The sequence below is a fragment of the Aotus nancymaae genome, unplaced genomic scaffold, assembly GCF_030222135.1.
Source record: "Aotus nancymaae isolate 86718 unplaced genomic scaffold, 86718_ANA_hifiasm-v0.15.2.pri h1tg000011l, whole genome shotgun sequence".
NCBI lineage: Eukaryota > Metazoa > Chordata > Mammalia > Primates > Aotidae > Aotus > Aotus nancymaae.
This window is the reverse complement of record NW_026988422.1, coordinates 63,513,265-63,525,780: the sequence shown is the minus strand read 5'-3', so window position 1 is coordinate 63,525,780 and position 12,516 is coordinate 63,513,265. Positions and strand designations below refer to the sequence as shown.

The 12,516-nt window shown below is 37.9% G+C and overlaps 1 protein-coding gene across 29 annotated transcripts in view; it reads right to left on the bottom strand.

Annotated features, from left to right (window-relative positions):
- Positions 1-7,437: 7,437 nt before the first annotated feature.
- NRXN3 (neurexin 3) overlaps positions 7,438-12,516 on the bottom strand; it is a 1,680,301-nt gene continuing 1,675,222 nt past the window's right edge. For 14 of the 29 annotated variants that reach the window (XM_012476808.3, XM_064375086.1, XM_064375082.1 and 11 more), the window contains one exon: positions 7,438-10,845. In XM_012476808.3, the coding sequence (XP_012332231.1) occupies positions 9,920-10,845 (926 nt within the window). In that variant the 3' untranslated portion in view covers positions 7,438-9,919. The remainder of the gene's footprint in view (positions 10,846-12,516) is intronic. The other 15 variants (XM_064375093.1, XM_064375094.1, XM_064375097.1 and 12 more) reach the window with 2 other exon arrangements.

The window sequence follows — 12,516 nt, the reverse complement described above, 5'->3', positions numbered from 1 at the left end:
AAAGCACAGTACCAGGAAAAAAAGAAAAATGATAAACATATGTTTGTACATCCCATGAATATCAGGTCAGCTATATTCAATTGTTCCTTCCACTAAATTTTATCTATCACCTCCTCTATGCCAGACACTGTAAGAGTTACTGAGGATTCAAGATAAATTTTTTAGGTCACAGCAAAGATTTGCCTGACCACCCACAATTTTCATAAAATCATTCTACATAGTCTAATGGACTCAATGATTGGCTTTCTTATAAATATGGATGTATTATCAAGCTCTCCAGGATTACTTCCTGGGCTCTAGCTTTCTCGGTCAAGTGATCATATTTTCTGATGTCTCATGTCTATTTTCCTGCAACCTGCTATATTATGTGCAAACTCATCTGCCTTCTTGAATGTTTTACATAGAATTTACATAGAATTTGGCCATAAAATAGATAATTTTCTTCCAGGTAGTTGCTTTACTTGGATAAAAAGGAAGATTATCTTCTTCTTGACTTTATATTATTGATGATGATAGCCAGGGTGTTTTTGATCTTTAAATATAAATTGTTCCAAGTGTGCCCCCATCTCTCCAGTCATTAGACACTCTGCCCCAAAATACTTCTTCAATCTAAATTGCTAATCAGGATTCCGTGTTTCCAAGGCTTTAACGAACTACATGTATGCCATTGCCACTCTCTTGCAGCCATAAAGTGAGAGCTTCCAAGGATTCAATTTTTAATAAAGGATAAAAATCTAAGTAGATTCATCTTAAAGCAGGAAAATAAAATAATAGAATATGGGTTATGGAGGAGGGAAGAAAGGAGGCAGGGGAGAGAGAGGCAAAGAAATAAGCATTATCAGCATTTTAATGGGAATGAATAAACAGTCTGCACTATAATAAATCTCCTAGGCATTTGATCCCCATAAACCATCTTAATCCTCAGGGCTATTCTGGCAGCATGAGATAACTACTCTGAAACCAAAATGTATTTCGCATAAAACTCACATTCCAATGTTTACTGTGTATCTGCTTTTAAAAAATAAATTGAAAATTTAAACTTATTTGAGGTTGTGTAAGGGGAAACGGCCTCTAAGGGCCCCTTCTGTGTATCATCCAGCACCTGCCTGCCGAAGTCAATGCTGGGACGCCCACTGGTCCGGGAGCTGGAGTACTTGTTAGCTGAGGCCTTTTAATCCACTGTTTCATCTGAGCATTATTTGACTGGCTTAGGCTTTGAAAACTCTCCTTTTTGTGTATACATAGAGGGCTTTTTGATATGGGTGTGATGGCAGTCCCACTTCAACTGATTTATGTCAAATAAATAGCAAAGTCACATGTCCATGTATGGTTGATCTGTAAAATCTTTAAAAAGAAAAAAAAAAAAAGAAAAAAATTACTGTTTTCAATGTTAATCATGACCAAGAAGTGGTCCATTTATTTTACGTCCTTTTTTTCTTTTTCAAAACCTATTAATTTACCAATACCTAATGTTCTTAGTAACACACACTTGCCAGTTACAACTTTATAACATCAACCTGTCTAGTTATAAAAACTATTGCCCTGGTATACATACATGTACCAAATTTCAGCTTGTTATTTGCCAGATGAGGAAGTCAAGCCTGTCCACCTAAGCACATGTGTGACTTATGTTCTTAAAATATATTTTAGGGAAGTGATAGTTATAATATCAGTGTTTAAATATGTTTCATATTTAAAAAAAAAGATACAGAAGTTCTAGTACAAAAGACAAGCAGAATACCTAAGGCAGTTTACAATGTATTATCATATAAGCACAAGCAACTCATTTTTTTTCTTTTTGTACAAAGGTATAGAGTGAGTGTGAGTGTGTGTGTGTGTGTGAGAATGAATTCGGAGCTTACCTGTTAGCATCAGACACTACTGTTACCAAGAGAGAGACCTCATTATTATTTTAGATGTTTTAATTCTGGACCTGTCTTATGAGCAATTACAAACTGCTTAGAAGCAGCTCTCCTGCCTCTGTTCTCTTCCTTTTGCCCACCTTTTCTTCTCTCTTGCTTTGATTTTAAGAAAGAACTATCCTAGACTTCCCACATCAAATGTGACATCAAACCAGATCTGGTTACTCATACTCACACATGCATATAAGCACATTTTCCTGAGTGGTATATGAACATTGAAAACTATACTGTAATGCCAAAAAAATTTTAGCTTTTCAGTTTTAATAATGCCTCTATTTTCATCTGCCTTCTGACCCCCACCCATCAGCCTGTCTACTGTACTTTTTTGCAAACCTAAACGACCCACCTTTAAGAATGTTTACATATGCTCTGCTAAATTTCCAAAAAATAAAAAATAAAATGTCAAACTACTAAGTGCAGAGTAGGAACAGAAAAATCATTAACTTGTTGAAACTAATTATTCTCCTTTCTATTCGGCTCCATGAAATCAAGAAGCAAAAGTTTGTAGTGGTTCTGTATACTCATCCTAACACATTGATTTTACGGTAGAAAAGAATGTACCATCAAATAGTCTAGATAGAACTCTGTGACACTGACTCTCTCATGATATTTTTATGATGAAAATTCTAGGTCAAAAATGGCAAGTGAGTGAAAACAAAGATCATTGTCAACAGACAATGGAGCAGTAAAAAATCATAACTTGAAAATATGATTAAGGCATAGCTCCTCTAAGTAGAGTCACGTAAATTCAGTGTAGTTACAGCTATTGAAACTACATGAATATAACCCTATTAAAATACACTAGTAGATCTGTGATCATGTCTTTAGAGGAAAAGGTATTTCTTAGCTTCCACAGGTACAAATTAGTAGTCTTCCTTTTCACTCACTCTCTTGAAAGAGCACAGATTCTCTTCCACAATGGCACATTTTACAAAAGATATAGCAGCAATATATAACCTATAGACTGCTTTTTATTCATTTCAAAAGGTGATTGAGCACAGTTGAATTGAAATACATACAAGTGGAAAAATCTTTTCAGTTTTCAGGCAATCTCATTAAATGATGAAGAGTCTACTTAGCAGCTAATCTCTTTTATGTTGTCATTGAATAAAGAACTGGAATCATGCCATTAATTGTCCATCAGAAAGAACATCAGGCTTAGGTACACTGAAACACACTAAATAAGACTCGGGTCAAGAGGCCCCACAGTAACACTTTGGATTTTTTTTTTTGTTTCATAGCATTGTGTGGTATTAAAAGATATCCTTTCATAGGGAGGTGAGCACAGGTAAAACAAGAGTAGCAAAATACTGATAGATCTTGAAACTAAGTGATGAATAAATTGAGTTTGTTATTATATTTGTAATATTCAATTGATAGGCATTATTTTGTTTTCAACTTTTTACTCTGAATATTTATTCAGAATAAAAAGTTGAAAACAAAATAATGCCTATCAATAAAGGGGTGCAAGGTTACCTGAAGTATTTGGCTGACCAGAAGCCACAAGAAAGCCAAAGGATGGGAACTCAAGAAAGGAGTGATGATCCCAGGATGCAAGGCTTCCCTGGACGCTGAAAGCTGGAAACAAAGAACTAGGGCTGATGAAGGAAAATCTTTGCTAATGAGCCAGCAACTAAATTTTATATTGTCTTGGCAAATAAAAGAATTGGAGGAATACTAAGAGTGATTGTCAAACTTTCACAATTTTATTCACTTTTTGGTCCTGGTTAATCATGCATATAGCAGCTAATTTTGATCCTGCCTGAATGAGGTAACAAAGCCAATTGTAATAATGACCAACATTTATTTAAGGTTTATTATGTGTCACACATATGCTAAGTATTTCATATGAATTATTTCATTTAATATTTCTCAAGAAACCTGCAAGATAGGTATAACAAAATAACAGATATGAAAGCTAAGCCTTAGCTAAGTAGTTTATCTAAAGTTACATACCAGATGAGCCATGATATTTTGACTCTGGAACCCATGTAACCATTAAAAAAAAATCAGTCTTCTTAAAATTCACTCTACTCATTTAACACGCCTCTAAGATCTGAGCATGCACTGCCTTTAGCTGTCGTTGTCTTAAATGACGTCACTTTTATGCAGCCCTAACCCTGCTCTCCTATCTGGGCCCTACTCATATGATCCTACCCTGCTCTGTGACTTGGTCTCCCATGGATTTATTTGCTCTTCCACTTGGCCCATGTGACCACTTCAAAAAGGTTAGAGTTGCTTCCCGATTCTTTGGTTCCCTTGATCTTTTAAAAACTTTCACCTTATCAATTCCTAATACTGTACATTTGCTAGAAATAGAACCATATCCCCTCCAACATTCATATGTTGAAGTTCTAACCCCAAGCATGACTATACAGGGAGATAGTGTCTTTAGGAGGTAACTAAGGTTAAATGGAGCCATAATGGCAGGACTTTAACCAATAGCGTTGGTGGTCATAAAAGAAGAGCAAGAAAAAGAAATCCCCCTCTCTCTCAGGGCATGAACAGAAGAAAGACCCTGTGAGTACATACTGAGAAGGTAGATATCTACTGGCCAGGAAGAGAGCCCTTACCAGAAGCTGAGCCCTAACGAACTTTGATCCGCATTTCGGTTGTTTACCCAGCCTGTGGTATTTTGTCATGGTAATCCCGGTAGACTAACAAAACATCCTATCATTTCCTGCCTTAGCTTCCACTTCAAATGCTGCTGGAAAAAGTAGAAAATGACTTGCTTCTCTAGAGACAAAATCACCAAAGAGCGCTCTAAATTCAGAACCACAAGACTGGATTTCAAGTCTTTGTCACATATTAGGTGTGTGACCTTGGAGAAGTCATTTAAGTTTTTTGGGTTCGTTTTCTTTTTTCTTCTTTTTTTGAGTTGGAGTGTCACTCTGTCACACAGACAGGAGTGCAGTGATGTGACTGATCTTGGCTCACTGCAACCTCTGCCTCCTGGGTTGGAGCAATTCTCCTGCTTCAGCCTCCTGAGTAGCTGGATTACAGGTGCGGGCCACCAACCTGGCTAATTTTTGCATTTTTAGTTGAGACAGGATTTTGCCATGTTGGCTAGGCTGGTCTTGAACTCTTGATCTAGGTGATCCACCCACCTTGGCCTCCCAAAGTGCTGGGATTATAGGCGTGAACGACCACACACGGCCTTTGTAATAAACACAATTAGAAAACTACTTGCCCTCACTATTTCAACAAAAGAAAAAATATAGTAAAGATTTAAAGTTGTATTATTAATGCCAGCTGACTCCTGACTGATACTTAGAGGTCCTTTTATTAGCAGCCTTCCTACCAGTGCTGTCAGTGGACTTCCGCCATTAATTACTCAGGTCCCACTTGGGTATCTGACCTTGTCCCTTAATATATCCAGAACATTGAGGCCCTCTGCCTATAGCTTTTGCAACTTCCATAGCAATGTGTCAGTTTCTGATCTCATTCTCTCCAAGAAGATTGACTTATGCCTCCCCACCCACATTTTGGTTTTTTTCAGAATAACATCTCTACCAGGAAACTCAGTTGCTCCATCATGTTTCAACTTCACTAAGAGTAGATCAGTTGTTACCTTTCACTTCAAATGTCCTTGAGTACAAATGACTCAAGCATAAGCCCTTGACCTTGAACTTCTCAAGCTATTCTCCCATTTCTCTCTCCCCATTCATTGACGTGATTTCAAAAACCTTCCTACTCATATCTTCCTTCAATGCACTTTTTGCAGTCTGTCATGACTCCAAATTGGTTTTCATCCTGGTTGCTCCCATTCAAGGCTTTGCTTAGAATGACATACAGGTCTTATTTCTGCCTATCAGTTTTCCAAGGTTTACCAAACATGTCACCCCTTCTATTAAACTTTCCTTTACATAATGTCTTCTAAGCCCCCTAAGAAGTTAGTTTGCGCATTTTGATAGCTTATTTGCATTCACTGTAGTATCATTATTTGTGCCTCTTTACTAGATTATAAGCTCCTAAGGGTCTCAATTTAAAATACCATAATTTAGTAAACATTCAATAGGCATTATCAAACTGATCTTAAACTATATAATCAAGATATGAGTTCAACTGGGACAAACACAGGGCTTGGGTGTTTTTTGGATAAAGACCAAACTTCAATTTGAATATGGGCAAAGAGAGGCTCGGCCTGTATAGATCTGTACAAGAAACAGAAAGGATTTACAATTCTTCTAGCCATTTTTTGTCTTCGTTGAAACAAAATAACAATAGCCAATGGGAGACGAGCTTGCACAGAAGTGTTCAATAAATGTTTCTTGAATTAAAGAAAAAGTGAATGCTTAAAGTAGTCCTAGAATTATATATTAAACAGTGAGATTTAGAAAGATTCTGAGAGTAGTCTAGGCACAGTGGCTCACACCTGCAATCCCAGAATTTTGGGAGGCCAAAGTAGGTGGATCACTTGAAGTCAGGAGTTTGAGACCAGCCTTGCCAACATGGTGAAACCCTTCCCTACTAAAAATTAAAAAAAAACTAAAAAATTGGTTGGGTGTGGTGGCACATGCCTGTAGTCCCAGCTACTCAGGAGGCTAAGGCAGGAGAATTGCTTGAGCCTAGGAGGCAGAGATTGCAGTGAGCCAAGATCATGCCAGTGTACTGCAGGCTGCAAGATTCCATCTCAGAAAATTACAGGGGAAAATCTAATTTTGAAGAACTTTGAAGACAGGAACAAAAAAACAACTTTCCATAATTTGACATTACTGAACCTGACTTTTTCTCTCCATTCCTAAGATAGTTGATAGTATAATCATTCTACTAATGTTATCTTGAAGGCACAGGCTTATCCTTTAAAACTATATATTTTTAAAATTCTAACTCTTTGAAAACTGGTAACCAACATAGGAATAAAGGACAGCTATTTACTTTCTAGATCACAGTGAAGAACATAGGGTATCATGATGGATTATCCAGTTGGCCAAGTAAGTGTATGCTAAGAGAATCAGAAATATAAGACATTTCTCCTACAATGAGTATATGAAACAATTTGTAATCAGAAATTCTGGTAAGAAGCTGTTAAAATTCAAGCACTGATTTAAATTTTGGTTTTGGATTTTTTTTTATTTTAATATGATGGGAGGCTTGGCAAGAAAACATCTAAGGCTTTCTATTGCTTATGGCACCATACGAACATAGTTTGAAATATTGTTTAAAGCTTGTTGATTTATAGACAAAACGTAAAAGGTACCAAATACTTTTTAAAAACATAGTATCCAATAATCTTTTCCAGAATACAATGTTTCTATCATCTTTTCAGGAAAATGCACTCCCTCTTGGTTATTGTATCATATCAATCTACACAATGATGTCTCAAGTAACAGATGATGATTATCTCATAAATATGCCATTTTTGATAATGTAATAATTAGTAACTGCTTAGAATATTTTCTATCACATGAAAGTGGTCTAGCTCTTATTCAACTTTTAATAAGATATGACATACTTTTAGTTCCAGTGTGAGATATTTTCCCAAATGTTAAGAAAATAAAAGTACGCCATCATACCAGGTTTTGGGAAGAACATTTTATTGCTAAGCATATCCTTGAACGAAAATGCAAATATGAAATAAAAGAGAAAAGAAAAAAGAAAGAGCAGTAATGTCACAACATCATAAAATAAATTCTTTTAGGTTCTGCTAATAAAACAGGAATATGATAGAAGCTCACATACAGAATGCACATGTTCCCATAAAATTGTCCAAATAGAAACTTACACTAAAAGGAATGTAACAAATGTATTTTTACTCAAATGTGAAAAATGAAAGAAAGTAGGAAATCGGTTCACAAGACCTCAAGACGCCAAGAACAGCAATCTTTTACAGACATCGAGATATAATCAACTTCATATAGGCTGGGCCATTTAGGTTATCTAAAATCGTGCTTTGATATCTCTTTATAATCCTGTCTTTTTTAATGATAACAAAAAAATCAAACTCTTAACACATTGAAATATTAGATAATGAGGAACACCTCTTTCCATACACATTAGTAAAGGCTACCATTTAGGTGGCGCTTTTTGCCCCGTGTCTTTAAGATATTTTTTCAAAGTCAAATATTCATGCAACTTACAAAGACCAGCAAGAGTAGATTTCTAAATCTAAACGGCTGATTGATTTTCATCTGTACAAAAGAAATTGTATATCTCTGACCCTCCAGAGGACACACTTCATTTTTGTGTGGATATTCGTCTTGCTTTGTCTCTTGCTTTTGGGTAGCTATGGCCATACAACCAGTTTATTGTTTTTCTGTACATTGTTTCCTCTTTACAAAAAGAAAAAGACAACCAGAATATAAACCAAACAGAAATAAACAGGAAAAAATAAAACCAGTTCTTAAAGCAGTATGTACATAGGTGGCTAAGGAATTATACCAGCAAAAATGTAGTAAAATATGTAAACAAAATCTGAAGTTTGTTTTAATTCTCTTTGACACAGTTAACTGTGACAAAACTAAAACTCACGCTTTCTTCACATTTTAAGGTTTGCTTTTTTGTTGTTTTGTTATTTTCTTCTAAAACAACATTCTCATTCCACTTCAAGACTTTAACAGATTTCCTGTGTCAGTCATCCCATCAAACATACCATGATAAATATATCTGTATATATATTTATTTATATATATATTATACTATTAAATTCCTTTTGTGTGTGTCACAGCAGCTTTATTCATTTATTATTTGTTTTTAAAAAAGATGGGTGAAGGGAGAAGTGAGCAAATGGAAGGACAGAGTTATCCATAAATGTCAGGCTACAAAATTAAACCACTATGAAAACCATTGTCATGTTCGGGGCAGGGAAAGAGCTATGTGTTTCGTACTCTGGCATGACATGTTTGGCTTGTGTGACCTTTTGTGTTTCCATCACAAGTGAACTCCCCTACTGTCCAGTTTGATTATTCAACAGACTTTAGTATTGTCTTTCTTATTTGCATGCACTTCAATCAGTTACAGATCCAGCCCACCTCCCCTTCCTCTTCCCTAGAAAGGCTGCTTTAGTTTGTAGGGCTTTCATCTTTAACACAATTTGGCTGGGTGAATGGACAGGAACAATATTGTTAAGTAAAGCCAATAGCTCTGATAACACCAGCCCTAAACCCATCTGTTCAGGGTTTGGGTGGTAAATTCTGAAATTAGATCCTGGGGAACCAGCTTTCCGAATCAATATTACCATCCATCACATGAATTTTGCTATATGTTCAGCAAAGCATCTTACAGGAAACAAACAACAGATTCTAGAGACACCATAACCTGATATGTAGAGTGAACACCATGGTAGCTTTTGAGTTCATATGGCAATAGTCTCTCTCGCTTTTGTTTTCTGAGTTTTTTTTTTCCTCTTCTGATGTCCAATCATTATCAAAAAAATAAACAAAAACCCAAAAGCCATATTTCCCCTTAGATCTTAAACTTACGCGCACACTGGTTAGAACCAGATAAGGGTTGTGGGTTTTTTTGTGTTTTTTTTTTTTTTTGTCTGTTTTTGTTTTTGTGTTTTTTTTTTTTAACTTTTTTCTTTTTTTGTTGTTGTTGTGGTTTTGTTTTTTACATAATTAAACCGAAAAAACATGGTTACAGTCAAGCTTCACAAACATCATTACAGACTCACTTGGAGTTATGGAACAAGTAAGCCATGAAGTCTTCTACCTGTTAGTAAAAGGTCCTCCGGAGAAGGAAGCTTCCAGGCCTGCGGAAGTGGGGGAGCCACCTGCCGGCTCCAGAGCGCTAAGTGTGTGCTTATGATACAGCAAGGGCACGAGACCGTCTCCCAGCGACCGCTGGCACCTCGCCGCAGGCCGTGGCCGAGCTTTAGAGGGAGATGCATCGCTGTGTGTCCTTTAAAAAAAAGGTTTTCCCCACCAGAGTCGTGGTAGACACCCCATTTCATAGTTCCAGCAGTTCTGACCTCTGTGAGATCTCACCGTCCAAAGATTCGTAGGCGAGGATAGACATAACTGTGAAACGCGCGTGTGAGCAGTGTTCGCGTGTTTTTACACGTAATACTCCCTGTCCTTGTTTTTCTGTTTCTTGTGGCCGCTCTTCGAGCTCTGCTGCTTCTCCTTCATGAGCGTGCCGTTGCTCTGGGCGGAGTTGCTGATGTAGTTCCGCGTCTCGTCCACTTGGTAGGACCCCTCGTCCCTGTTCCTGTACTTGTACATGGCGTACAGGAGGATCAAGATGCAGAGGGCGGCAGCAGCCACAATGCCGACGACCATCCCTGTTGTGCTGCTCGACTCCCGGATCACCTCTGAGGCCCCCGGAACCCGTCTGATTCCCGGCTCCGTGGGGTTTGCTGTGGGCACATTACGGAACATGGGGGAAGTAATTAGTGGGCTCTTCAGTTTGGTGCTGTCTAGCTCATAGGCAGTGGGCAACGGAAGCAAGACTAGATCAGGCTGGGGTTTGAGATCACGGTTATTCATTTTGCCAGCTGGCAATTTGGGCACCATCCCAGACGAGGAGGAAGCTGTGAAGCGGATCAGCTCAGGGGATAAAGATGTGGTAGTAGTCCTACTAGTTTCGGAGACTTTGTTAGGTCTAAAGTCCTTGGATTCCCACTTGGGCGCATGTGCTTTGTAGCCACCTTCGAAGATTGAAGTGGAAAGACTCTTATCTGTTACCAAGGAGAAGGTGGTGTAAAAATCTTCATCATCAGTAGGGGGCAGGTTAGAGTCAAAGGTTTCCCCTGAGCCATACCCAGATATCACCAAGCCATCATCATCACAACCATCGCTGCCTTGGTCCGACAAGCAAGGTAACCCCGCCTCAGAGGTCATGGACAGGGAATCTTTGGTGGTCTGAATAATGGTGAGGAGGGGGCGAAAGGTAGGGGGAAGTGTAATGGAAGGTGCACGAGTAGCAATAGGAGGGGTAGCTAAAGGGTCTTCTACAAGAAGAGGGATAACTAATTCACCTCCTGGGATTGAAAAGAAAAAGAAAAACAATTAGTATACTTGTAAACACAACTCATAGTTACTCTCAACCAGTGTAGTTCACAGCGTATGCCTCAGAAATGATAATAAAATGATCGGGATTTTTCCGGAGGTAGTCTAATCATTCTAGGCAGATTTAGAGCCTTTTATATGCCTCTTGCCACCCAAACCTGAAATCCCTAGATCAGGGGCTTAGACTTTTGAAGATACTCTCAAGTAATTATATAGATAGAATTCAACTGTATATATTCTTTCCAGGATCTGCTTATGTGCTGATGACAGTCAATCAATTATAATTGTTATAAATATTGGCTGGCTATCAAGTTGGTATGTGTAGGTACATGCACACGTGGTATGCTTAAGTGATGAATCTATTAATGTGCATATAAGATTTCTTTATTACCTTCTTGGGTTTCTACTCATTTGCTCCCAGGAGGATGAGAATGACCTACTCACCATCTTATTGAGACCAAGATCAAGAAACAAAAGATTGTGTCCTTTGTGTTTTCTTAAGTTACCTCCTTTTATTTCACACTTAGGAATCACAGTCCTCATTTACTATAAGCTGAGTGACACGGATTTAGAAGTTAAAAATGTTCATCTACCAAATCTGTTTTGACTGTGCTTTTCCAGAAATTCCCCTGACTGTTAAATGACAACTTGTCTTGTATTCATCTAATATGTTTATGCATTGCTTTCATGCTAGATGCAATATATGCTGAGCTGGAAGCTAGATTTTCAAAATAACCAGCCTAGATATCCATGACTTGAAACTTTTAGACTCAGAAATGTTGACTTAGCAAAGTGAGTTTTTTAAATCAGTGCTTCCTAACTAGCGTGGCAAAAATGTATTGGTTTACCCATAGACCCTTGTTACTGTGCTTAAAATCATGTGGACTAAGTCAGCAAAGAAAGCTCAGAATAGTTCATTAAATCACCGGGACTTGCAGAGGATGGGTACCACAAATATTCTGCAGTAGTGGTTGCTCACCTGGCTGTAAGGCCAAGATTGCTATGCTTTTATGGCAGCAAGATAATCGATCTCTCTTCAGTGTCTCTTTATAATGTTACTTTCCAAGCAGAGGAAGACTCTTAAGTCATAGTGCATGTCTCTATTGAATTTATTCCAGAAAAATATATTCCAACTATCACTTAAAAAAATCCACTCACAAGGATGGTATGAATGTTTCCCTGCCCCAGTTAGTCAGAAAGTTGAGACAATGTGACAGTATAGTTGAAGGCCTCTTTCTGAGCTGACCCATTGGGCTGTCAGCTGGTACCATGTACTGGGTATCTTGCCCTTGGTAATAACTTTGCAGTGATGGTATAGTCAGTGTTTGAGTAGCCGTTGACAGATAGGACTGTAGCTGAGGTGCCCACCTCATCAGTAACACAGCCAAAGAGGTGATTCAGTACCAGAGTTCTAGGGGTACTCCAAGCAGATAAGCCTTTGAGCCTACACAGTTTTCTAGGATTTTTCTTATGAAGATTGATTCACAAATTAAAACTTTCCCTGTGGATGCACAGGAAATGTTTGAAGATGCAAGCTTTCCACACCTTGCATCTTGAAAGACTGATGCAAGGTGTGGAAAGCTTCCTGTGCATCCAAATTGTCCAGGTTTCAGGTATGCTAAGAGAAGAGCTTCCTGAGAAGA